Below are 26626 nucleotides of genomic sequence, written 5' to 3' on the forward strand. Positions count from 1 at the left end.
CGTCGGGCCAACGGTTTGCGACGGCCCGTACCGACGGACTAGTGTGAAAGTAGCCTTATACACGAGTCAATAAGTTTTCTCAGTTTTTCGTGGCAAAATTAGATGTCGCGGCTTATACTCAGGTCAGCTTATACAGGAGTATATATGGTAATCTAGTAGTTATGATACCTTTTAAAAAGTATAACTAAAAGATTATCTTGTTTTTCACACAGAGTTATTATAAATGATGTGATGCTCGACAAGTTGGACCCTCCAGCACAGGTCAGCCTCTGCCACCAAAGCTGATGTCCCACTGTGGTCACCGGACTGCGGCAGTCACTCACAGGCCTCACCAGTCATGTGCTGAAAATCTGGATATCACCTTTGGGGAATTTTTATTTAAACATGGACAAGGTAATTAAAACTCAACAAGACAACTATATTATATTGTAAACAACCACAAGATGGCAGTCAAATCACTGTCACCTTAAAGAAGCCGACCATACATAAAAATATTTTAAAAACAAGTGTTTATTAAAGAAACAAAATGAGAACAATATATCAAAATATCTATTAAAAGCTACTACATTCCATCAGGATAATACCCCATGGGAAAATAGCAGTAGGAGGTCATATATATCTCTTTGTACTGGGCTAAATACAAAAAATGCAAAAAGACAGAAAAAGCTGCTTCGAGACTCATGATAAACATTAAGATAGCATATATGGTGCAGTCAGCATCCCTGTTATAACACTAAAGTCCCTCATTTCCCTAGCAGCTCTACCTATAATACAGGCATGATGACAATGATCATAGATCTATTATAGCAAATGCCACTATATAAAATAATCAACTAGTGCCAAATATCTTTACCCAGATGTGGTAAATGAGCGTATGCCTCCTCTGCGACTTTTCCCGGCGCCCCGACGCGCGTTTCGCCCTTGCTTCTTCCGGGGGCGCATATTTTTATGTATGGTCGGCTTCTTTAAGGTGACAGTGATTTGACTGCCATCTTGTGGTTGTTTATATGTACTGTGGAAGTACCATTGAATAGAGATATAGTTGGACTTTTTTGGATTATATATTATATTGTATAAAAACAGCACAGTATAATCTCATCAAAGATTCCCGACATGTCACCTGTATTAATCAGTAGGGTTCAGAGGTTGAGACTCCTATCAATCGCTTTCTTTGGGGCTTCTGCCCCTTCGTGTAAACAATTTAAGGATTCATAAAAAAGTCTATACTCCTACCATAAGATTGCATATCACTACCTCCAATTGTGGAACTTTTTACTATTCAAGATCTATTGATCAAAATTCACTTTGCTCGAGGGACAACCCCTTTCATTTTGTTTATGGATCCAGTTTACCATGACATGTCTTTCCCTTTCCCACTTTCTGTTTTTTAACTAGAACAAAAAAAATGCAATCTGCACAACGTTTATGACCAACTAAACAAAAAACGGCAAACAATTCCATTTTGTCCAGCGAAAGGATCCAGTTTTTTTTTTTTTTTTTTTTTTAAACATTGAGATCTATGGGAGGACCATAACGGTTAATGGATCCGTTTATAGAACTTTGCATGCCCAAAACACTAGAAATGTTCAGAGATGAGAAACGGAAAACGAAAACCGAACCATAGAGAGGCGCTGCCAGACAACCAATCAGTACACACGATATAGTGACTACCAGAGAAATGCCCAAGCCGACTGGCATGATCTTCACGTTGCCACATTTCACCAATATCTGTCACGCTGTACGCTGAATGAAGCCAAGTTACAATAGCCCATACAAAAGATCTCCAAAGGAATCCGTTCTCAGAGTAGTCATTCTCTACTCACCTGGCCCCCACAGAGAATTGGGTGCTGGTTTTTATTACCAAGGGTCTTCTGCACGGACACGTCATGATTGGTTGCTTACTTACAACGAATGATCTGATTTATATATATATAAAAAAAAAGAAAAAGTAAATAGTTTAAATAAAGTTACCTACAAGTCTACTGCTATAATCAAAGAGAAAGTGCAAAAGGGAAAATTGTGCAAAAGGAACATTTTCAGTTCAGAATTACTCCATCCAGTGTGGGAAAGATTTGCTGTAAATCTACAAAAAAAATTGATTAATAAATGTCCTTTTTATTAGCCAAGAACCTCCTAATAGGTTTTGAAAAATACTTCTCTAAAGTTACATTGACAGCGCACGATTATTGAGAATGAGAATCCCCAGAAAGCAAAACAAGGCTGCCGATCACTAGACCAACAAGCAAAATGCTCGCTCGATGGGTGAAATGATGCTGTCGACATATTTGTTCTTTACTTTTATGTATATCGAGCAGCAGTTTCCAAATGAAGCCGCCCTAAGAATGAACGTGTAACCAGTTTTAAACGTTTCAAGGATTTTGAAATGGTAAAAAAGTCACATAAGACTGAACAAGGGGCAGCATTTTTGTGCAGATATCATGTGCACATATCCGGAAACCTAAATTCCCACAATGAGTACTTGGCGAGTTTTTGATGATGCGGATTTACAGTTATAGCAAAGTGAGTGTGATTTATAGAAATCTCCGGCCCACTTTTTTATCCCCTCCGTTCAGCATAAAATTACCTGCGATGCGTTTCGGAAATCCGCAATACATCAAATTCTCTTGCTGATGTTGTTTTATTTTCAGATTTTCCCAATAGGCTTGATTGTTTGAATAAGATTAAGAAAATCCACAAGTAAAAACAGCATGTGTGTTTTTGTTTGAAAAAAACAAAACAAAAACACAAGTAGCCTTAGTTAATTGGTGCAGAAAATCTACAACATCAAAAAGCGCACCAAATATTCATTGTGTGAACTTAGCCTAACCCTCTTCTATTAAAATTTCGACCGCCAATACGTCTTTTAACTGACCTGAGATATAAGAGAATAGCCTCCACACACAGGTGACAATCCAGCAGCTGTCGGCTGTATGCTATAGCTGACAGCTTGCTGCATCAGCCACGATCGGTGTTTGCACCGTCTAAATCTGTTTAACCCCTTAGATGCTGCTGTCAATAGTCACTACATATTATAAATGGTTAACGGAGTGTGGGGGCTTCCTCTTTATCCCAATTAGTGCCCTCAGATCATAACTGTGTGGTCTTGATGTTTGCAATGGCAATTCACGGCCAAATAGCAGCCTTAGAGTCTGCCGGCTGTTGTAACCTGTTCAGAAGTTAGCGACATTTAGGAGGTAAAAATACACATTTTCATTTCTGTCATGCCACTTTGCATTAATTCCTGAAAGTCACCTGAAGGGTTAATAAACTACCTGACAACAGTTTTCAGTATGTCAGGGGTGCTGTTTTTAAATTTTATCACTTTTTGAGGGTTTTCCGATATATAGGACCCTCAAAATCACTTCAAACATGGATAGGTCCCTAAAAAAATTAATTTTGTAAATTTCCTTGAAAAAATGAAAAATTACTGATACATTTTTAAATCTCCTAAAATGCTAACAAAATAAAATAAAATTTTACAAGTGATGCTGATGTAAAGCCGACATGAGGGAAATGTTATTTATTAATGGTTTGCTAAGGTATGATTATCTGGATTAAAGGGATAATCATTCAAAGTGTGATAACTGCTAATGTTTTAACATTTTTCTCAAATTTCTGATATTTTCAATAAATAAAAACAAAACATATCGACCTGAATTTACCATTATCATGAAGTACAATATGTCACGAAAAAACAGTCTTAAAATCACTGGGATTTGTTGAAGCGTTCCAGAGTTATTACCACATAAAGTGACACTGGTCAGAATACAAAAATGTGGCTCCGTCACTAAGGGGTTAAGTCGATCTCTGATAACTTTATGGGACATAATGTATTTCACAATACACTGCAATAATAATATAAAAAATATAGACCTGATCATCTAGCAGTGTTCACATGATGCATTGGCCAGCTCTGCGTACTGGGTGGACGGATGCTCCGCACAGAAGGCTCGATCTAGAGACGTCATGGGACTTGCTGTGCAGGGTCTTAAGATGCCCAGGCTGAATGGTGGAGAAGGAAACCAACAGCTTCTTCCTCCATCATTGTATTGACAGGTATCTGCATCCCGAGGATGAAGCCAGACGCAGGGTTGCACTTTGCTTAGGTCTTCCTTAGAAGATGAAACACCAATCTACTAGAGAGTCAGGCAATAGAAAACTAACAGCAAATGGGTTTAAGTTTGTATAAAACGAGATAAAAAATAGTTTTCCAGCGATGGCAGCTCACATTTACCTCTTTAGGAGACACAGCAGCATTTCACGCAGTCTTTCTTCTAGTCTTGGAGGGTCAATTTTCAGGGGGTCTCCTTGATAGGACACTTGAGCTGAAAGTTCCTTTAGAGTACGCAGAATACGCTTCAAGTGGAAAAACACCGTCACTGTCCTTGTCACCCTGAATTATAAAAGTGTGAAGAATGGTTAATTTATTAAAACGGATTTCACAAAACTATTAAATAGACATGATGAGGCTGGAGTAGTTACATTGAAGAAGAAAAACCAAATCAGAATGGCTGTATAATCCTGCTTTTTAAGAGTAGAGTTCTAACCTTAAAGAGAGGGTGCCGTGATTATAGTTTTTGTATTAATAATTATTGATTATATAATCAATTATTTTCAATACAAAAGTAAATGTACCTCTTTCATACTTTTTTTTTATTTATTCACTTTTACTTTCACCACTGGAGGCCGCCATTTTCATTAGTGTGGGTGTAAGTGTCTGGGCACGACACTTGCACTCCTCACTTACGGCAGCCATGGACATAGGAGCCAACGGTCGGGCTCCGACCGCATCTCCTGCCTCTCAGCTGTGACATGGCCACGCCCACTGAGCTGCCGCGTCACAGCTGTGAGAGGAGATCGCGGCCATTTTGTTTATTTCCCTCTGCCATCGCACACACAGCTCAGTGCGTGCGATGGCAGAAGCTGCTGCTGGGAAGCGAGGGTCCGAGGTGAGTATCTGCAGCAAGGAGCTGTGATTGCAGCCTGTACTTAGTATTACAGTACAGGCTGCAATCACTGCTCACTACCGACCTGTTCAGAGCAGAGCAGGGAGATCGTCACACTGCTCTGCCCTGAACATGACTCAGCATTTCCTGAGAGAGGATGGAAGGTAAGTACAGGGTTTTTATTTTCTTATGCATCTACCACTGCTACCAGCCCCTATATACCACCTAGCACTGCCTGCCCCTATATACCACTGCCTGCCTGCCTCTGTATACCACTGCCTGCCTGCCTCTGTATACCACTGCCTGCCTGCCTCTGTATACCACTGCCTGCCTGCCTCTGTATACCACTGCCTGCCTGCCTCTGTATACCACTGCTGCCTGCCTCTGTATACCACTGCCTGCCTGCCTCTGTATACCACTGCCTGCCTCTGTATACCACTGCCTGCCTGCCTCTGTATACCACTGCCGCCTGCCTCTGTATACCACTGCTGCCTGCCTCTGTATACCACTGCTGCTGTGAAGGAACAAATTATGAAAGGTTCTCCATTTTGTGCTAGTTTCTCCATTTTGTGTTTTTGACTCCATTTTCTTGTTGCTTAAAGATAAATTCTGTTATTTAATTAGGTAAAAGGTTACAGCTGCCATGAAGTAACTTTATCTTGTTGTTCACAAGCCTGGTATGCAACTAGGCTATTGTTCATAATTGGTATAAAGACCTTGAGTCTTCTGTCTCGAGCCAGATAAGAGATTCGGGGATGTATCACTATACAAGACTGAGGCATCTGTTAGAAAAACACATACTGTGCCAAAAAGACATGACCATATCTGTAGTTTCCATTTTTCCTGTATCCTCATGGGTTAAGTTTTTCCTGCATTCTTATAGATTAAGAACTGTGAGCGTGTTCTTATGCTGATTGGTTGAAGTATAATTTCTGTGACAATGAAAACTGATATACAAAATAAACGGGGGCCAGAGATCAGCTCGATCCCCCATACAGAGACACACGTCTCCGTCTGGTCATTTTCAGTTGCCGGCAACACCTTGTATATTAATTTGGAAATCACTGGGTTAACCGTGAAGGATAAATTTAAATCCTCCCTCTACAGTTGGCGCCCAACGTGGGGCTCCAAGCAGGAACGCCTCTGCCGCCCGGAGGACAACAAGACAAAGGACCCTCGGACCGGACACAGGCACTGGAAAATTGGGACTGATCATCCCCCACAACAACCACGGTAAGTTGGCAGTTATACTGTCCAGACTGACCGTTTGGTGTGGTTTTCCTGTGTTTGTTGCTGCAAAGAGGATCTGAGGTTTGTCCCCGGAGGTGGGATGATTTTTGGGTGGAATCATATAGAGGTGTAGTTCCGTTGGAAGCCCAGTGCTCGAACCGTACCTCATAAGGGACGGACACCCCGGATTGACCAGTGATGTAATTCTCTTTATAGTCAAAATATCCTGAATTCCTGATCACTGTTAGAATCAGGCGCGGTGAGGTGATCGAAGATTGGGTAGGATGCGTAACTCAGGAATCATATATTTATGTATTTCCAGGGGTGTCCGGAGGGTTAAGTCTAAGACGCCCTCCTCCTTTCACTGAGTACCGCGTTTTTGGGTTGTCCCAGCGGGGGACAGAGAGAGACCCAGTGGAATAAAACCGTAAGGCCGTCGGTATTATGCACAACTAAGAAGGATATTTAGCTCTAAAGGAGAATCCGTTTTTGTGGAAGGAAAAGAAGTCTTTGAAGTTGTATTATGAATCTGATATTGTTAGCCCAAAAAATGGGGAAAATATTCTCAATTATAGGTTTTTCTAAGGTGTTCTGGTATGTGAATTGTGTGATGAAGGTTTCGTAGAAATTAATTAAGTCTAAGAACTGCTATATTTTGTGTCTGTGTTTGTCTTTGGAATATCCGATGGGAGGGGTCGCGTAGCTGCGCTATTGCTTGTCTCTTTTCTCTGTGTAGAGGAATGCTGTGATCTCTCTTATCTCTGTGTCCTTGGAATGGAGAGAGCACATACTGTCACGGTGTTCTCTGTATTTTCTCTGGTAGATCTGTGTCTTGTTTAAAGCGACAACATTGTTTTTAAGTATAAAGAAATATTATAATCTGGAATTTGAAAGTGAAATCTAGTGTCTAGTTTTAGAAGGAAATTTGTAAGTGATTGGTAAAAGCAAGTTGAGTGGTTGATATACAGCAAATTGAGGATCAACAGAGAAAATGAATTCTGATTGTTTTTTGCTACGTTGAAAAATGAAAGCTGTCTACTCCTATGATAAAGTCTGGATGTTTTGTGGTGCAGGAAGGTATTGAGAAAGCATTTGAGAATAATGTGTCAGAAAGACAAACAATTAAAAATGATGATCTGGAACAGGGGGTCTCCCTGCTTGATGATAAGGTCCCTCCCCAGCCCCATGTCAATTCTCAGATCAAGAGCTTGTTTTAATTAGAGTAGATGACAGACCCAATAAATATACTCTTATAAAACCTAACCCTGTGGGACCTTTCCCTGAAGTTACTGCTCAGTTCGTAATCTCTCCCTCATGTCCGGTAAATTTACTGGGGGCAGATTTATTATCACAGTTCCGCTCCAGAATACAATTCCAAGATGATGGTCAGATGGTCCTTGCGTTATATAACTCCTATGCAGATGAATATAATGAGATCTGTATCCTACATGCCCTTCCCACAGTTATGATGGTCCTGATAGACCCAGATTCTCCCCCAATAATGCCTGTAGAACCTGTAAAAGTGTTTCTCAAACCTGGTGCCCCTTTTCCCAAAGTCCATCAGTACCCTTTGAAACATGATCAGGAGCAGTGCCTCAAGGGGCAAATACAAATGTTATTCGATAATGGTGCCCTGATACCCTGTGTTTCCCCATGGAACACGCCCTTGTTTCCCATTAAGAAAAAGACTCCACCCGACCAACCCCCTGTGTACCGGCTGGTACAAGGTCTACGGGCAGTTAATGCAGTTACTGTTCCAGAAACTCCGGTGCCTAATCCACATACTCTTTTGTCCCAGATATCTCAGGATGCTGCTTGGTTCACAGTTATTGACCTTGCCAATGTCTTCTTCAGCATTCCATTATACCCAGATTGCCAGTTTCTGTTTGCATTCACTTATCAGGGATGACAATTGACGCGGACAGTTATGCCACAGGGGGCCCAAAAAAAAAAAAAAAAAAAAAAAAAAAAAAAAAAGAAGTCCCAATCAGTTTGCAAAAAATATGGGAGAGTGTCTTTTACCCTGGCAGTTAGAACACCCCTATGTCACGCTGCTTCAGTATGTGGATGATCTTTTGTTGTGTGAACGGACAGAGCAGGAAACCATTGTTGCCACTGTTAGTTTTCTCAAGTATCTGGCAGATCTGAACTGTCGGGGTTCGGCCTCGAAATTTCGGTTCTGCCTTGGTCAAGTGATATTTTTGGGTCACTGTCTCCTTCAGGGTGCCAGACACCTCACAAAAGAAAGAAAAATAGCCGTCAGCTCCCTTCCTTTACCAAAAGATGAGACTGAACTCCAGCGTTTTCTTGGACTATGTACTTATTGTTGTCAGTGGATACCGGACGCATCCCGTATAATGCAACCTTTCTACAATGCCCTGAAAGACGGTTCAAGATATGCTGATGATTTGGCAGATTCCACACCAGATACGCTGTTACTACGGAAAATACTGTAGTGCACGGAGCTGCACTCCCTCCCTCACTGTCAGCACAAGAAGTAGAACTTCAGGCTCTGCCTACTGCATGTGTTCTGGCCAAAGACAGGCGAGCTAATATATACACGGACTCACAGTATGCATTTGGTATTGCTCATGATTTAGGAGCCCTATGGGCCAATCGAGGGTTTATTACCACCGCCGGGACTCCAGTGAAGAATGCTGAAGCTGTTAAAACCCTCATGGACTCAATCAAATTACCCACTGATGGTCCATACCCCACACGATGTATATAGTATCCCTAACCAAGTATAATCTAGCCACATGTCCATGACCAGACAGCTGCGACTTCGGTGTGCTATTCTCATGCCTACTAATGTGACTTTGAAAAGGTGCACTGTCCTAAACCCCGTTACTCTTCTCCTAGTTCCTATGGATCCAAAGGGGGGAGGAGTAGGTGACATGAAAAAGGACACTCTTTTTCTTTCTAAAATGGATCCAGAGGAACAAGATTAGGTTTCCAAACCATATGATGTCTAGAATTGATGTCTCAGGAAACGGCTGGTCTCTAGTGTGTCTATTCTAATGCTGATTTTGAGCTTTTTGTAGATGGATCCTGTCACCAAGATGACCAAGGACGCTACTGTACCAGATATGCTGTGGTCTCAGAACATGAGGTAATCAAGGCAGAGTCAATGCCAGCTCATATGTCTGCACAAGAAGCAGAGCAAACTAGCAGAAGGTAAGACTGTAAATATCTACACTGATTCCAGGTATGCTTTTGGCATTGCACACGATTATGGGCCTATCTGGAGAGCCAGGGCTTTCCTGACAGCAAATGGCCACCCCATTAAACGTGCTGAGGCAGTCCAGCAACTTATGAATGCACTACAGCTTCCCACCCAAGCAGGCATCATAAAGGTAAAGGCACATACCAAAGGCACTGATGGACGGACAAAAGGGTAACGCACTGGCAGACCAGGCTGCCAAGAAAGCAGCAAGCACTCCTGTGGCTTCTAGAGTACATCACCTAGACACCCCACCATCTCCACTTGTGTTGAAAGACATCTTAGCCCAGTTACAAGAACAGGCAAGTAAGGAGGAGAAAAATAGGTGGCAAAGGATAGGGGCTTGCTCTGATACCGTCACTGGACTATGGGGGAGGGGTGAAAAGGTCTGCCTACCACAGGTACTGTACCCAATGATGGCACAGGTTCTGCACGGGAATGTGCACCACTCGAAGACGGCCATGTGTGACACCCTACAGAAACAATGGATTGCCCCCGGGTTTTCCACCTGCGCAGAAAGGCAGGTACAGAGCTGCATGATATGTGCCACACATAATCAGAGTAGGACAGTGAAAACCCCATCCAAGCACACTCCCCGGCCCTTTAACCAATTCCAGAGACTGCAGATTGATTATATTCAGTTACCCAGGGTAGGGACGTATGAGTATGTGTTGGTCTGCATTGATTTATTTTCAGGTTGGCCAGAAGCCTACCCAGTTGCCAAAGCTACGGCTAAGACAACGGCGAAGAAACTGATGGCTGAGATCATATGCAGGTATGGAATTCCTGAAGTCATTGAAAGCGATCAGGGTTCCCATTTTACTGGAGAGATCATGTCAGAGGTAATGGCAGCACTGGGGGTAAGTCAAGCATTGCATACTCCATCCGCAGAGTAGTGGAAGAGTGGAGAGACTAAATGGAATTTTTAAGCTTAAAATCCAGAAGGCAATGACAGAGACTGGTAAACCACGGACAGAATGCCTTCCTCTAGCTTTGTTTCCAGTAAGATATACCCCAAACAGGAAGACAGGACTGTCACTGTATGAGATTCTGTTTGGCAGGAGCCCCAATCTTGAATGTTTCTTTCCACAACAGTTGCAGCTCAAGTACCAGGACTTGACTAGCTATGTGCAGGCCTTACATGGACACTTTGCCAAAGTGCATTTAACTGTCTTCAGTTCTCTTCCAGACCCAGACAAGGTTCCTGGACACCATCCCTTTGTGCCAGGAGACCTGGTGTATGTGAAAAAGTTTGTGTGCAGAGATTGTCTCCAGCTGAGATTTGAAGGACTTCACACGGTGATCCTGGTTACCCCCACTGCAGTAAAACTTGAAGGAAAGAGCACCTGGATCCACGCCTCACACTGTAAAAGAGACCGAACCAGTGTTTAGTCACAGTAGTGACTGAAGGGAAATGTTGCTGTTGTTTTTGATCCTGGAACTGAGGGCCATCCTTGCCCCTACCTCTTCGGCCCCTATTGTAAATAAGAATTCTGGCCCCACTATTCTCTGGGTAAACCTGACAGCCCCGGTGAATATCTGGCGATTTGATTTCTGTGATGTAGTCAAGTGCCTTGAGACTGAACGGGTGGTAGAGGGAATCATCCAGTTTTATATATGTGTTACCAGAAATGACAACAATAACTGTTATTATTGGTCAGATGCTGCTTGGAATACGGGAGATGATTGGGGATATAAACCTAGCGAAGCCATGTTCTCTAAGGATAGGACGGGTAGGAGTCTTTGTGAGAGAATGCATCTAACAGCCCTTCTGCAACCACTTAGGGGCTGTAAATGGGGTAGAAGTTGTCACCCCCTCCTCCTAAATCTCGAAAGCCCCCAATCTGCTGACCTGCAGACATTTGTACTGGGAAGGCATTATAATTATGTATTTAGTAGTGGATACCATGGGAATTTAGGCCATATACAGCTCCGGGATATTAGCTTCAGACCAACCATGACCCCTGTTACCAGTACAGCTAAAACAGGCCCAGGTGAGCGTTTGCAAAATGTAGTTAATGAAGTGATACCCATTCCAGGTCTCAGTTGGCAAGAAGTTTTCTCCATAGAAACACAAACAGCCCCAAGGAAAAACCTATGGTTAGAATGGGTGAGATACAATGTAAGAGTCCAGAATATCTCTGTAGGATGTATTGCTTGTGCTGCTGCGAATACACACCTATACACACATGCATTGCTTTTCCCTGATGACAACACCACTGCCTGTGTCATGAATCGTTTGAAAGGTCTGAAGTCCACTGATTGTCCAGATTATGTCCTACTAATTCATGAGAAACCCAAACTAAAGGTCCCAGGAGAAGTAACCGTATTAGCTGACAATTACACCTGCTATAATTCCCACGACACCACAGGTATACCAGTAGGGATCTTCAAGACAAGTTTCTGCAAAGAGAACAGTTCTCTAGATACTGATTTGCTAATTAAACATACACAATATATGTACACCAAAGATACCTGATGAACCTACCAGAAAAGAGGAGAAGTTTTGATCAGCTCCACATGAGTTATGAAGAAGATCCACTAGTATATATTGATGCCATTGGAGTGCCAAGGGGGGTGCCTGACCAGTTTAAAGCCCAGAACCAGATTTATGCTGGCTTTGCTTCTATAATCCCGCAGGTGCAGATTAATAAAAATGTTGAATGGATCAAATATATATATATTACAGTGAACAAAGATTTGTCAATTATAGCTGTGATGCCTTTCAGGATATAGTTGAGGATTTGGGCCCTAACACTTGTATGACCCGTGCTGCAACCCGACCTAAGAGAATTACACTGAATCCTGTCCAGACAAGATCACATGCAGTGATATAAGAAGCTGACACAGGATTGTGGTTGGTGGATAGTGGGGACATTAACTTTTGGGAGTAGGCTGACAGTAATCCTTTTGGGAAGGAGCTGTAGACCAGTATGTCATGTCGCTCCCACCACCAGGGAACCAACCACATCAGGTAGGGTAAGACAGATGCAGGAATATTATCCCTGGAGGCCCTCTGACTAGCTAGCTATGCAAAAACAATTGGCTGACCCTGAGAACCAACCTTTCTCATTTTACAAACAAATAATGACAATATGATAGATGTATAAGTACACCTGGGCAGGCCTAGGTAGTTAGTGAAAGCAATCTCGACTGGCACCTTCCTCAATCAAGAAGTAGACCCACCAGAGTACGATGGTACTGATCCAAGGGAGATCCCTAAGTATGTCCCCCTCAAGAGAGTAGACAGAACCCCCCATTCTCAGATGATGCTAAGAGATTTAGTTTAGGGACAGTGGGAGAACTCCATGTGAGGTTAGTGAAGGGTTCAGCTGCCTGGAGGCCTCTCGCTAGGGGAGAGTTTCTGAGGTGTCTGGATGAAGAAATCCACCTCCCCTTTTCCCATCACATGGACAGTCTCGAAGGATCTTTCTTTAAGGGAAAAAACTTAGTGTTTAGGGGGGATTGTCAAGGTGAAAATATATTTTCTTATATACTTTTTGTACTGCTATATCTTAGACTGTGAAATAATAAGATTTTTCCCTCGCTTGTAGATATTAATGAAACTGTATTTAAAATGGCTGGTAACATGGCACCTGTCATGTGAAGACCAGTACCCCTCGAGCTTAGAATAGTATCTCTGATGCTGGACATTAATTAACAAAATTTATCTAGGGGGGAATGTGAAGGAACAAATTATGAAAGGTTCTCCATTTTGTGCTAGATTCTCCATTTTGTGTTTTTGACTCCATTTTCTTGTTGCTTAAAGATAAATTCTGTTATTTAATTAGGTAAAAGGTTACAGCTGCCATGAAGTAACTTTATCTTGTTGTTCACAAGCCTGGTATGCAACTAGGCTATTGTTCATAATTGGTATAAAGACCTTGAGTCTTCTGTCTCGAGCCAGATAAGAGATTCGGGGGTGTATCACTATACAAGACTGAGGCATCTGTTAGAAAAACACATACTGTGCCAAAAAGACATGACCATATCTGTAGTTTCCATTTTTCCTGTATCCTCATGGGTTAAGTTTTTCCTGCATTCTTATAGATTAAGAACTGTGAGCGTGTTCTTACGCTGATTGGTTGAAGTATAATTTCTGTGACAATGAAAACTGATATACAAAATAAACGGGGGCCAGAGATCAGCTCGATCCCCCATACAGAGAGACACGTCTCCGTCTGGTCATTTTCAGTTGCCGGCAACACCTTGTATATTAATTTGGAAATCACTGGGTTAACCGTGAAGGATAAATTTAAATCCTCCCTCTACACTGCCTGCCTCTGTATACCACTGCCTGCCTCTGTATACCCCTGCCTGCCTGCCTCTGTATACCACTGCCTGCCTCTGTATACCACTGCCTGCCTGCCTCTGTATACCACTGCTGCCTGCCTCTGTATACCACTGCCTGCCTGCCTCTGTATACCACTGCCTGCCTGCCTCTGTATACCACTGCCTGCCTCTGTATACCACTGCCTGCCTCTGTATACCCCTGCCTGCCTGCCTCTGTATACCCCTGCCTGCCTGCCTCTGTATACCCCTGCCTGCCTGCCTGCCTCTGTATACCACTGCCTGCCTCTGTATACCACTGCCTGCCTGCCTCTGTATACCACTGCTGCCTGCCTCTGTATACCACTGCCTGCCTGCCTCTGTATACCACTGCCTGCCTGCCTCTGTATACCACTGCCTGCCTGCCTCTGTATACCACTGCCTGCCTGCCTCTGTATACCCCTGCCTGCCTGCCTCTGTATACCCCTGCCTGCCTGCCTCTGTATACCACTTCCTGCCTGCCTCTGTATACCCCTGCCTGCCTCTGTATACCCCTGCCTGCCTCTGTATACCCCTGCCTGCCTGCCTCTGTATACCACTGCCTGCCTGCCTCTGTATACCACTGCTACCTCTGTCCTGTGTAGCTAATCTAGTCCTGGGTAGCTAATCCTGTCCCGTGTACTGTGTCCTCAGCAGTCAGTATCACACAGGACAGGATTAGATACACGGCTCAGCAGTCGGTATCACACAGGACAGGATTAGATACACGGCTCAGCAGTTGGTATCACACAGGACAGGATTAGATACATGGCTCAGCTGTCGGTATCACACAGGCCAGGATTAGATACACGGCTCAGCAGTCAGTATCTAATCCTCTCCTATGCACTCTCCCCCCTGCGTGTCTTTTCCCATTGTGGTTTATTATTTTTGTTGTGGGAGATGTGGGAGTCGAGGATTATGCGTTCGGTATGGTTTAAAAAAGATTAATAAAGGACTTTATTCTGGCCGAGTCTTTATTTACAATACAACTATAGGATTAGTAATGGATGGGTGCCTTACAGGGGCGTAACTACCGCGGTCGCAGCGGTCGCCATTGCGACCGGGCCCCGCAGGTCAAGGGCTCTGGGTTGGCAGGTCAGTGCAGGGCCGGACTGGCCATCGGGCACTTCTGGCAAATGCCAGAAGAACCGGTGCCAGTAGTGGGCCGCTGCACTGTTCCCCCCCGCCAGTGCCGCCGCCGCATTTAACTATACCGGCGTCTATGACACCGGTATAGTTCAATGCAATGATGGAGGAGAGAGCGTCTGCTGACGCCCCCTCTCCCATCATTCCCCGCTCTGCCTCTGACAGTACACTGCGGGTGCGCGATGACGTGATATCATCGCGCACCTGCAGTGTCCTGGGCAGACTGCAGCCGCCGGGAGCAGCGCGGGCAAAAGGAAAGGTGAGGAGTTTTTTTTTTTTCTTTTTAACTGGACTGTGGGGCCATTATCGGGGGGGGGGGGGGATGAGATGTGCGGGCTCTGCTGTATATATCCCTGTGCGGGCTCTGCTGTATATATCCCTGTGCGGGCTCTGCTGTATATATCCCTGTGCGGGCTCTGCTGTATATATCCCTGTGCGGGCTCTGCTGTATATATCCCTGTGCGGGCTCTGCTCTATATACCCCTGTGCGGGCTCTGCTCTATATACCCCTGTGCGGGCTCTGCTCTATATACCCCTGTGCGGGCTCTGCTCTATATACCCCTGTGCGGGCTCTGCTCTATATACCCCTGTGCGGGCTGTGCTCTATATACCCCTGTGCGGGCTGTGCTCTATATACCCCTGTGCGGGCTGTGCTCTATATACCCCTGTGCGGGCTGTGCTCTATATACCCCTGTGCGGGCTGTGCTCTATATACCCCTGTGCGGGCTGTGCTCTATATACCCCTGTGCGGGCTGTGCTCTATATACCCCTGTGCGGGCTGTGCTCTATATACCCCTGTGCGGGCTGTGCTCTATATACCCCTGTGCGGGCTGTGCTCTATATACCCCTGTGCGGGCTGTGCTCTATATACCCCTGTGCGGGCTCTGCTCTATATACCCGTGCGGGCTCTGCTGTATATATCCCTGTGCGGGCTCTGCTGTATATATCCCTGTGCGGGCTGTGCTGTATATATCCCTGTGCGGGCTGTGCTCTATATACCCCTGTGCGGGCTGTGCTCTATATATCCCTGTGCGGGCTCTGCTGTATATATCCATGTGCGGGCTCTGCTGTATATATCCCTGTGCGAGCTGTGCTGTATATATCCCTGTGCGGGCTCTGCTGTATATATCCCTGTGCGGGCTGTGCTCTATATACCCCTGTGCGGGCTGTGCTCTATATATCCCTGTGCGGGCTGTGCTGTATATATCCCTGTGCGGGCTGTGCTGTATATATCCCTGTGCGGGCTCTGCTGTATATACCCCTGTGCGGGCTCTGCTGTATATACCCCTGTGCAGGCTCTGCTGTATATACCCCTGTGCGGGCTCTGCTGTATATACCCCTGTGCGGGCTCTGCTGTATATACCCCTGTGCGGGCTCTGCTGTATATACCCCTGTGCGGGCTCTGCTGTATATATCTCTGTGCGGGCTGTGCTCTATATACCCCTGTGCGGGCTCTGCTGTATATATCCCTGTGCGGGCTGTGCTGTATATATCCCTGTGCGGGCTGTGCTGTATATATCCCTGTGCGGGCTCTGCTGTATATACCCCTGTGCGGGCTCTGCTGTATATACCCCTGTGCGGGCTCTGCTGTATATACCCCTGTGCGGGCTCTGCTGTATATACCCCTGTGCGGGCTCTGCTGTATATACCCCTGTGCGGGCTCTGCTGTATATATCTCTGTGCGGGCTGTGCTCTATATACCCCTGTGCAGGCTCTGCTGTATATATCCCTGTGCGGGCTGTGCTGTATATATCCCTGTGCGGGCTGTGCTGTATATACCCCTGTGCGGGCTGTGCTGTATATACCACTGTGCTGGATATACCACTGTGCGGGCTGTGCTGGCACCCAACACCATGTTGCAGTGCAGGAGATTCGGAGATTCCTGCGACAGTCCAAGGCGTATCTAGGGGAAGGTGGGGGGGCAGGGGGACCCGGGGTGGGGGGAAGCCCATTTGGAAGTTCGCACCGGGGCCCATAACTTTGTAGTTACGCCACTGGTGCCTTATAGACGCCTCTCCATTACTAAGCCGTGGGCTTGATGTCACCGGACAATATGAAGGTGACATTAACCCCACAAATATGAACCCCACTTGCTACCGCTACAGGGCGGGGGGGGGGGGGGGACGACAGTATCCATGGCCCCTTCCTAGGCTATTAATGTAAGCCCGCAGCTGTCTGCATAATATTTCATGGTTATTAATTATAGGGGCCCCCACGTCTTTTTTTGGGGGGTGTCCCCCATTTTAATAGCCAGTAAAGGCTATAAGTATACAGTTGCGAGCGTGAGTGAGCACACCCTCCCACCCACAGACCAGTATACTGCTCTTCTGAAATACTGTGCTCCTGTCACCCTTCTCCTTCCACCATACGTCTCTCACCTCCCTAGAGCAGCACAATACCATATGGATCACGTATAATGCATATATATGCATAATATACATATATATATATATATATATATATATATATATATATATATATATATATATATATATATATATATATATTATAATCACATAATACTCCCATAAAGACCACATATTATGCCGGGATATTATAATATATATATATAATATCACACATTATGCCACCAAGTATTGTGTGATCTATGTGACGGTATTATATGTGATCTACATGGCAATATTATGTTTGATCAGTGTTGTGGAATGATGTAAAAACTATATGACGGTGGTATATGAGAACTATATTGTGGGATTATGTGTGATCTATGTGGAAGTACTAGGTGAGAATTATATGGCGGTATTATGTGTGATCTATATGGTGGTATGTGAGAACTGTATGACAGTATTGTGTGATCTATTTGATAGTATTGTGTGTGATGTATATGGCGGTATTATGTGAGAACACTATGGCAGTATTATCTTCAGAAAGTGGACCCATTCTACGGTGGTTCTGGCTGAGCACCTGCACGCGGGTCTGGGGTAATAGAGGGGGCAGCATGACCTCCAGTTAGGTGCAGTCAGGGCTGGTGATGCAGCTGAAGAGAGGGGTCTCATTTTTATCATTACTCTATGGCTACATTTCCTTCCCAGCGTCACCCCGGACTGCTCCTGTCGTCTCACTTTCACACATCGCCAGGACAGGATGGAGAAGACAGGATCTGAGGAGGGGATTGGGGTCTTTGCATGCAAAGTCTGGATCAGAACAGGTCATCAATCCGCAGAAATGTTTCCTGGATTTCTGTAGAGCAGACGGCCCATCCATGTGTATAAAAGACAGCGCTCTATGTACAATCCCTGGCTGCTCCGCGCACTGAACATGGTGCCCCCCATAGACCAGCACACTGCTCTCCTGAAATACTCTGTGCTGCTGTCACCCTGCTCCCTCCACCACATATCTCCCAGAATCCTTGCTGCCTGCCATCCTCGGTGACTGTCTACTTGTCAGTATAAGGCTGCGGTCACACATTCAGTATTTGGTCAGTATTTTACCTCAGTATTTGTAAGCCAAAACCAGGAGTGGGTGATAAATGCAGGAGTGGTGCATATGTTTCTATTATACTTTTCCTCTAATTGCTCCACTCCTGGTTTTGGCTTACACATACTGAGGTAAAATACTGACCAAATACTGATAGTGTGACGGCAGCCTTACTCTGCAGTCACCAACAAAATGGCTGCTCACTGTGTTCCTGAATCCTCTCATCCCTTAGCAAACACATAGAAGGGAAGAAGAGGAGACATCACACACGTCAGCAGACTCCGCCCATAATTACTGCAGTGCTGTACTGTGAGCTAGTTGTACACTAGGTTTTTCTGAAATTTAAGCAGCTGCTCCCCCTAGTGTTTAAAAGTGGAAATTCCAAAACTTTTCAAATTATTTTTCATATTTTACTAAATTATAAACAAATGAAAATATTTTTTAAGAAAATTTAAACATTAATTCTTAACATTTTTACAATTGCTGTAAAAAATTTTTTTTTGATAGCACCTTCCCTTTAAGGCCGGTTTCACACGTCCAGATAATTCCGGTACCGGAGAAATCGGTACCGAAGTTATCTGTGTCCGTGTGCTCATGTGGCACATCAGCGTGGCACACGTGCGGCATCTGTGTGCCACCTGAGGACCACACGGATCGTGCAGGAGAGACAGCTCTACAGTAAGCGCTGTCCCCCCTGCGTGTGGTGCTGAAGGCGGCATTCATCTCTTCCCCCCTGCAGGAGAGAAGAGATGAAAAATCAATTTTTTTTTTTGTTAAAAATAAATTTGGGGGTCACCTCCCGCCTCCCATCCCCCGTGCGCCCCCCATCCCCCGTGCACCCGCCCGCTTGCAGAGAAATACTCACCCAGCTCCCGTTGGTCACACTTACAGGGTTAATGGCAGCGTTAATGGACTGCTAAAACGCTATGTGGGCGCAGACTGGAGGGGAGTATCGAGGGGGCACTGACTGGAATGAGTGTTACCACGTGACCGCTCACACAGGACAAGCTGCCGGCGCTGAGAGGAGACATCGCGGGAGCTGGGTGAGTATTTCTCTGCAAGCGGGCGGGAGCACGGGGGATGGGAGTTGGGAGGTGACCCCCAAACTTTATTTTTAACAAAAAAACCCCAAAAAACTTGATTTCTCCTACAGGGGAGAAGAGATGAATGCCGCCTTCAGCACCATACGCAGGGGGGACAGCGCTTACTGTAGCGCTGTCTCTCCTGCAGGCGGTACGTGCACATAGAGGAGAGTGCACACTGTTCTCCGTGTGCGGGACGCTTTACGGACCGTGCTGCCGGAGATAAACGGACACATGGCCCATGAAAACACAGAGACATGTGCATAGACCCATTCCTTTGAATGGGTCTACGAGTGTCAGTGTCTCCGGTACATGAGGACACTGTCACTACCCGTACCGGAGACACTGACGTGTGAAAGAGTCCTAAAGGGCATCTATCAGTGGGATGAAACCCCCCTAAGCCATCTATATGGGCATACAGGTCATAGAGCGTTGAATTTAATGATACCGTGATATCTGTGATGCAATGTATGAAGCTGTTAAGATCTATGGGCGGACACTGATCTGCATCAGAGTATGCCTCCAGAGATTAGTTTTAATAAAACGTGGGGCGTTACTAGTGAGACATGTCGTGACTGACATTTTGCTGTCCTAATCACACACAGCTCTGCAGGGAGATTGGAGCCAACACAGTACAACAAAAGTGAATTTTCTATAATCACAAACACATTAGCATCCATGGGTTAATAGCATTAGGAAGGTGCACGGTTGCTGTACTGAAAGTGCGGTACCTGCGAGAAAATTAACTTTATTCTTCCTGGTAGCCACTGGCTTTCAGTCACACAAGCGTATTGGAGCAGCAGCTTTAAGCACACGCATGCACTTTGATGAACAGTCCTAACGCTCTTAGCTTGCAGAGTAAACATACAGGTCCTTCTCAAAAAATTAGCATATAGTGTTAAATTTCATTATTTACCATAATGTAATGATTACAATTAAACTTTCATATATTATAGATTCATTATCCACCAACTGAAATTTGTCAGGTCTTTTATTGTTTTAATACTGATGATTTTGGCCTACAACTCCTGATAACCCAAAAAACCTGTCTCAATAAATTAGCATATCAAGAAAAGGTTCTCTAAACGACCTATTACCCTAATCTTCTGAATCAACTAATTAACTCTAAACACATGCAAAAGATACCTGAGGCTTTTAAAAACTCCCTGCCTGGTTCATTACTCAAAACCCCCATCATGGGTAAGACTAGCGACCTGACAGATGTCAAGAAGGCCATCATTGACACCCTCAAGCAAGAGGGTAAGACCCAGAAAGAAATTTCTCAACAAATAGGCTGTTCCCAGAGTGCTGTATCAAGGCACCTCAATGGTAAGTCTGTTGGAAGGAAACAATGTGGCAGAAAACGCTGTACAACGAGAAGAGGTGACCGGACCCTGAGGAAGATTGTGGAGAAGGACCGATTCCAGGCCTTGGGGAACCTGAGGAAGCAGTGAACTGAGTCTGGTGTGGAAACATCCAGAGCCACCGTGCACAGGCGTGTGCAGGAAATGGGCTACAGGTGCCGCATTCCCCAGGTAAAGCCACTTTTGAACCATAAACAGCGGCAGAAGCGCCTGACCTGGGCTACAGAGAAGCAGCACTGGACTGTTGCTAAGTGGTCCCAAGTACTTTTTTCTGATGAAAGCAAATTTTGCATGTCATTCGGAAATCAAGGTGCCAGAGTCTGGAGGAAGACTGGGGAGAAGGAAATGCCAAAATGCCTGAAGTCCAGTGTCAAGTACCCACAGTCAGTGGTGTGGGGTGCCATGTCAGCTGCTGGTGTTGGTCCACTGTGTTTCATCAAGGGCAGGGTCAATGCAGCTAGCTATCAGGAGATTTTGGAGCACTTCATGCTTCCTGGCACCTGCTCACAGTGCCAAAACCACTGGTAAATGGTTTACTGACCATGGTATTACTGTGCTCAATTGGCCTGCCAACTCTCCTGACCTGAACCCCATAGAGAATCTGTGGGATATTGTGAAGAGAAAGTTGAGAGACGCAAGACCCAACACTCTGGATGAGCTTAAGGCCGCTATTGAAGCATCCTGGGCCTCCATAACATCTCAGCAGTGTCACAGGCTGATTGCCTCCATGCCACGCCGCATTGAAGCAGTCATTTCTGCCAAAGGATTCCCGACCAAGTATTGAGTGCATAACTGAACATTATTATTTGATGGTTTTTTTGTTTGTTATTAAAAAACACTTTTATTTGATTGGACGGGTGAAATATGCTAATTTATTGAGACAGGTTTTTTGGGTTATCAGGAGTTGTATGCCAAAATCATCAGTATTAAAACAATAAAAGACCTGACAAATTTCAGTTGGTGGATAATGAATCTATAATATATGAAAGTTTAATTGTAATCATTACATTATGGTAAATAATGAAATTTAACACTATATGCTAATTTTTTGAGAAGGACCTGTATAGCTGTATGAATAATAGAGTTATCCGACTTGACCGGTTCCCTTTAAATATTTGGTAATTACAATTACAGATCCTATACAATACACTGCAAAATTATAAGGACTCCCGAATAATAAAGATGCATAATAGAGTGATTAAAACTAGTAGAAAAAATAGCATTTATAGAAAGAATTTTGCATAAGGAAGGAAGAAAACGTGTAAAAAGAAGGGAGTATTGAAAGACGTAATTGGAGAAGAGCATTGATTGAGGTTTTTTTCACTTTTTGATCCTTAATACTAGTCCGTTAATGCTGCCATTAACCCTGTAAGTGTGACCAACTTTTTACTATGGATGCTACCTATGCAGCATCCATAGTAAAAACATATAATGTTAAAAATAATAATAATAATAAAAAAAAATCATTATATTCTCACCTTCCAGCGTCCGCGGCAGCCTTTCCCGCTCCTCGCGACGCTCCGGTCCCAAGAATGCATTGCGGCAATGACCCGGGATGACGTAGCGGTCTCGCGAGACCACTACATCATCACAGGTTATTGCCGCAAGGCATTACTGGGAATGGAGTGTCGCGAGGATCATCGCTAAAGACCTGGGCTGGATCCGGGGGCCACCGGAAGGTGAGTATATAACTATTTTTTATTTTAATTCTTTTTTTTTTTTTAACAGGCATATGGTACCCACATTGCTATATACTACATGGGCTGTGCTATATACTACGTCGCTGTGCTATTTACTACGTGGGCTGTGCTATATACTACGTGGGCTGTGCTATATACTACGAGGCAGTGCAATATACTACATGGCTGTGCTATATACTACGTGGCTGTGCTATATACTACGTGGGCTGTGTTATATACTACGTGGCTGTTATATACTACATGGGCTGTGTTATATACGTGGGCTGTGTTATATACTGCATGGGCTGTGCTATCTACTGCGTGGGCTGTGTTATATACTACGTGGCTGTTATATACTACGTGGGCTGTGCTATATACTGCGTGGTCTGTGCTATATACTACGTGACTGTACAATATGCTACGTGGCTGTACAATATACTACGTGGGCTGTTATATACTACGTGGGCTGTGTTATATACTACGTGGGCTGTGTTATATACTACGTGGGCTGTGTTATATACTACGTGGGCTGTGTTATATACTACGTGGGCTGTGTTATATACTACGTGGGCTGTGCTATATACTACGTGGGCTGTGCTATATACTACGTGGGCTGTGCTATATACTACGTGGGCTGTGCTATATACTACGTGGGCTGTGCTATATACTACGTGGGCTGTGCTATATACTGCGTGGGCTGTGCTATATACTGCGTGGGCTGTGCTATATACTGCGTGGGCTGTGCTATATACTGCGTGGGCTGTGTTATATACTACGTGGGCTGTGTTATATACTACGTGGGCTGTGTTATATACTACGTGGGCTGTGTTATATACTACGTGGGCTGTGTTATATACTACGTGGGCTGTGTTATATACTGCGTGGGCTGTGCTATATACTACGTGGGCTGTGCTATATACTACATGGCAGTGCTATATACTACGTAGCTGTGCATTATACTACGTGGCTGTGCATTATACTACGTGGCTGTGCATTATACTACGTGGCTGTGCATTATACTACGTGGCTGTGCTGTAAACTGATATTGATAAACAATGCACAATGTGCCCACAATTAGCACCTGGGCCCATACATAGAAAATAACCCCTACAAAGAAAAAATTGCACGAACGGGATCAAAATCAAGCACAATAGTTTTTATTATACAAAACACATATAAAATCAAATCCTAACAATCTGTGGGATACTCTGATGAATGACAACTATGAGGGAGCCACAGGTCAGAGGCTACAAACATGCATGTAATAGTACTGATACCCTTAATTAACCATATCACATGTGCATAGCGAGTCCAATAAAATGGAGCATTATACACTATGCTGGTTAAAAGCATCCAGCAACAACACAGGGGAAAACATTAAGGGAATTATAACCACTTGTGCAGCATATTTACCTCAGACCTGCTGCGCCACCACCCCTACGTGCGTTTTGGCGTGCGTGTCTTCTTACGTGGCTGTGCTATATACTACGTGGCTGTGTTATATACTACATAACTGTGCTATATACTACGTGGCTGTGCTATATACTACATGGGCTGTGTTATATGCTACGTGGGCTGTGAGACTCTTTCGCCCGGGGCCCTCAAAAACCTGGAGCTGGCCCTGGCTTCACTGATTGGTCGCGGCCAGCCAGGTGCGACCAATCAGCGACAGACGCAGTCCGGCCGCGAATTGGTGCGGCATTTGAACCACGCTTCGCTAATTGGTTGCCCCGGCCAGCCGAATCCTGCGTATTCATTGCATTATTCTGAAATCTTCATAAATAAACTACATACATATTCTAGAATACCCGATGCATTAGAATCGGGCCACCATCTAGTTAGCAAATAATGGGCTACTTTGCTCATACTTGGACAAACCTCAGACAACCAAAGTAAGTGGGAGAATTGCAGGCAATTAGCAGCTGCTTATTGTTAGGCCACATGAGCACTCGGTGTGCGGGGTTGAGTATCTGATATTTTTATTTTACACTGGGGAATATAGTATTTAAGAAGGGGTTGTTTGAATAGTTAGCAACCCCTCTTAGTTATTAAGTGGTTCATTCTCATTACTGTATTTTTTCGGACTATAAGGCTTCTTTCACACTAGCGTCGGCATGGGGCCGTTGCTATGCGTCAGCCCGACGTGCCGACGCGCGTTGTGAAAGTAATGCCCGATGTGGGCAGCGGAAGCAGTTTTACAACGCTTCCGCTGGCCCATTGTACTGTCCGGGGAGGAGGGGGCGGAGTTTCGGCCGCACATGCGCGGTCGAAAATGGCGGACACGACGCGCAAAAAAAGTTACATGTAACTTTTTTTGTGTCGACGGTCCGCCAAAACACGACGCAACCGTCGCAATGCGTCGCTAATGAAACTCTATGGAGAAAAAACACATCCTGCGGGCAACTTTGCAGGGTGCGTTTTTTCTACATAACGAGGCATTGCGACGTGCGTCGAACGACGCTAATGTGAAAGCAGCCTTAGGCTACTTTCACACTAGCGTCGGGCCCGGCCCAACGCACTGCGACGGGCCGAGGTCACCGACGCTAGCGTTGTCTCCGCCGCACAACGAGGGCAGCGGATGCATTTTTCCAGCGCATCCGCTGCCCCATTGTGAGGTGCGGGAAGTGCGGGGAGGTGGGGGCGGAGCATCGGGAGCAAAAAACATTACATGTAACGTTTTTTGCTCCCGACGGTCTGCCACAACACGGCGCAACCGTCGCACGACGGTTGCGACGTGTGTCAATTAGTGTTGAGCGATACCTTCCGATATCGGAAAGTATCGGTATCGGAACGTATCGGCCGATACCGTCAAAATATCGGATCTAATCCGATACCCGATCCCAATGCAAGTCAATGGGACGAAAATATCGGAATTAAAATAAACCCTTTCTTAACTTGTAGGTTCATTCTACATGAAGGAAAACAACTAAGAATAATGTAGGATGTATTGGGGGACGTGGCGGAGACATTAAAGGCACAGAGGTTTAGCCCAATGTAATAGAATAGCAGGATTTTGTTTTGTTTTTTATGACGTTCGGCGTTAGAAAGATTTTGACTATGTTAATTTTTTTTTTATTTTGTCAGATATTGATGTTTCACTACTTCCACGCCCTTCACCTTCTTTTTTACTTCTCCCACACTTTCTTCTTCATTATCCTCATCATCAGCTTCTTTGACATCAACTTCTTCACCTTATTCATCTTCTTCTTCATCTTCTACCTATTATTTTTTTGGTTACATTGTTCATATTCTTTTTATTTTACTATTATCTTCATCATATTCTACTTCTTCATCATATTCTTATTTGTGACAGGCATTCCCGTAGTTGTTATCTATAAAAGTTTGAAGATTACACCTTCCGTTCTGCCTGTCACAAAACAGTTACATTTGTCCGCGTTCAGTTTGGCCTGCAGCATCAGGCTTTATCCAGGGGCACCACGAGGAGGAACGGACTCACCCCCATACACTGCTTAGTCTTCTTCTGCTTATAATTTAGATAATATTTTTTGCTCTGATATTTAGTGTTATGCTTAATGTTCTTCTGCTCTTTGTTCTGCAGCCTCTTGTTCTTCTGCTTCTCGGTCTTCCAGGTCGTCGTCGTCTCCGGGGTCGTCGTCTCCGGGGTCGTCGTCATCGGGGTGGTCTTCAGGGTCGTCGTCTCCGGGGTCGTCGTCATCGGGGTGGTCTTCAGGGTCATCGTCTCCAGGGTCGTCGTCATCACGGTGGTTGTCGTCTCTGGTGTCGTCGTCATCTTAGGGGTGGTCTTCCGGGTCATCGTGTTTAGTCTCTTGAACTTGGAAATGTAGCAGAAGGTACAAGAAGGCTGAGAAAATGCCGAGAACCAGCTGATGGAACTGGAACTCGGATGGCTACCCGAAGGTCCAAGAGCCAATGGAACTACCGAGGACCAGCTGACGTTACTGGAACCCGGTTACTAAGCAGGAGGTACCCGTGCTTGAAAGCACTACCAAGGACCACCTGACGTTGGTGGAACTCGGATACCCAGAGGGAGGCACCTAAGCCAAAGGCTCTGCCCGGAACCAGCTGACGGTACTGGAACCAGGATGGGGAGCAGAAGGTACAAGAGCAAAAGACAGTGCCGAGAACCAGCTGACGGTGCTGGAACCCGGATGGGTAGCCGAAGGTCCAAGAGCCAATGGAACTACCGAGGACCAGCTGACGTTACTGGAACCCGGTTACTAAGCAGGAG

The 26626-nt window shown here is 45.0% G+C and overlaps 1 protein-coding gene across 3 annotated transcripts in view; it reads right to left on the minus strand.

Annotated features, from left to right (window-relative positions):
- Positions 1-26626, minus strand: part of STAT2 (signal transducer and activator of transcription 2) — a 150455-nt gene that overhangs the window by 59873 nt on the left and 63956 nt on the right. For all 3 annotated transcript variants that reach the window (XM_077297604.1, XM_077297606.1, XM_077297605.1), the window contains 2 exons: positions 4235-4393; positions 1824-1916 (listed from right to left, as the gene is read on the minus strand). In XM_077297604.1, coding sequence (XP_077153719.1) covers positions 1824-1916; positions 4235-4393 — 252 coding nt within the window. The remainder of the gene's footprint in view (positions 1-1823; positions 1917-4234; positions 4394-26626) is intronic.

This window comes from Ranitomeya variabilis, chromosome 3 (assembly GCF_051348905.1).
Source record: "Ranitomeya variabilis isolate aRanVar5 chromosome 3, aRanVar5.hap1, whole genome shotgun sequence".
Classification (NCBI taxonomy): domain Eukaryota; kingdom Metazoa; phylum Chordata; class Amphibia; order Anura; family Dendrobatidae; genus Ranitomeya; species Ranitomeya variabilis.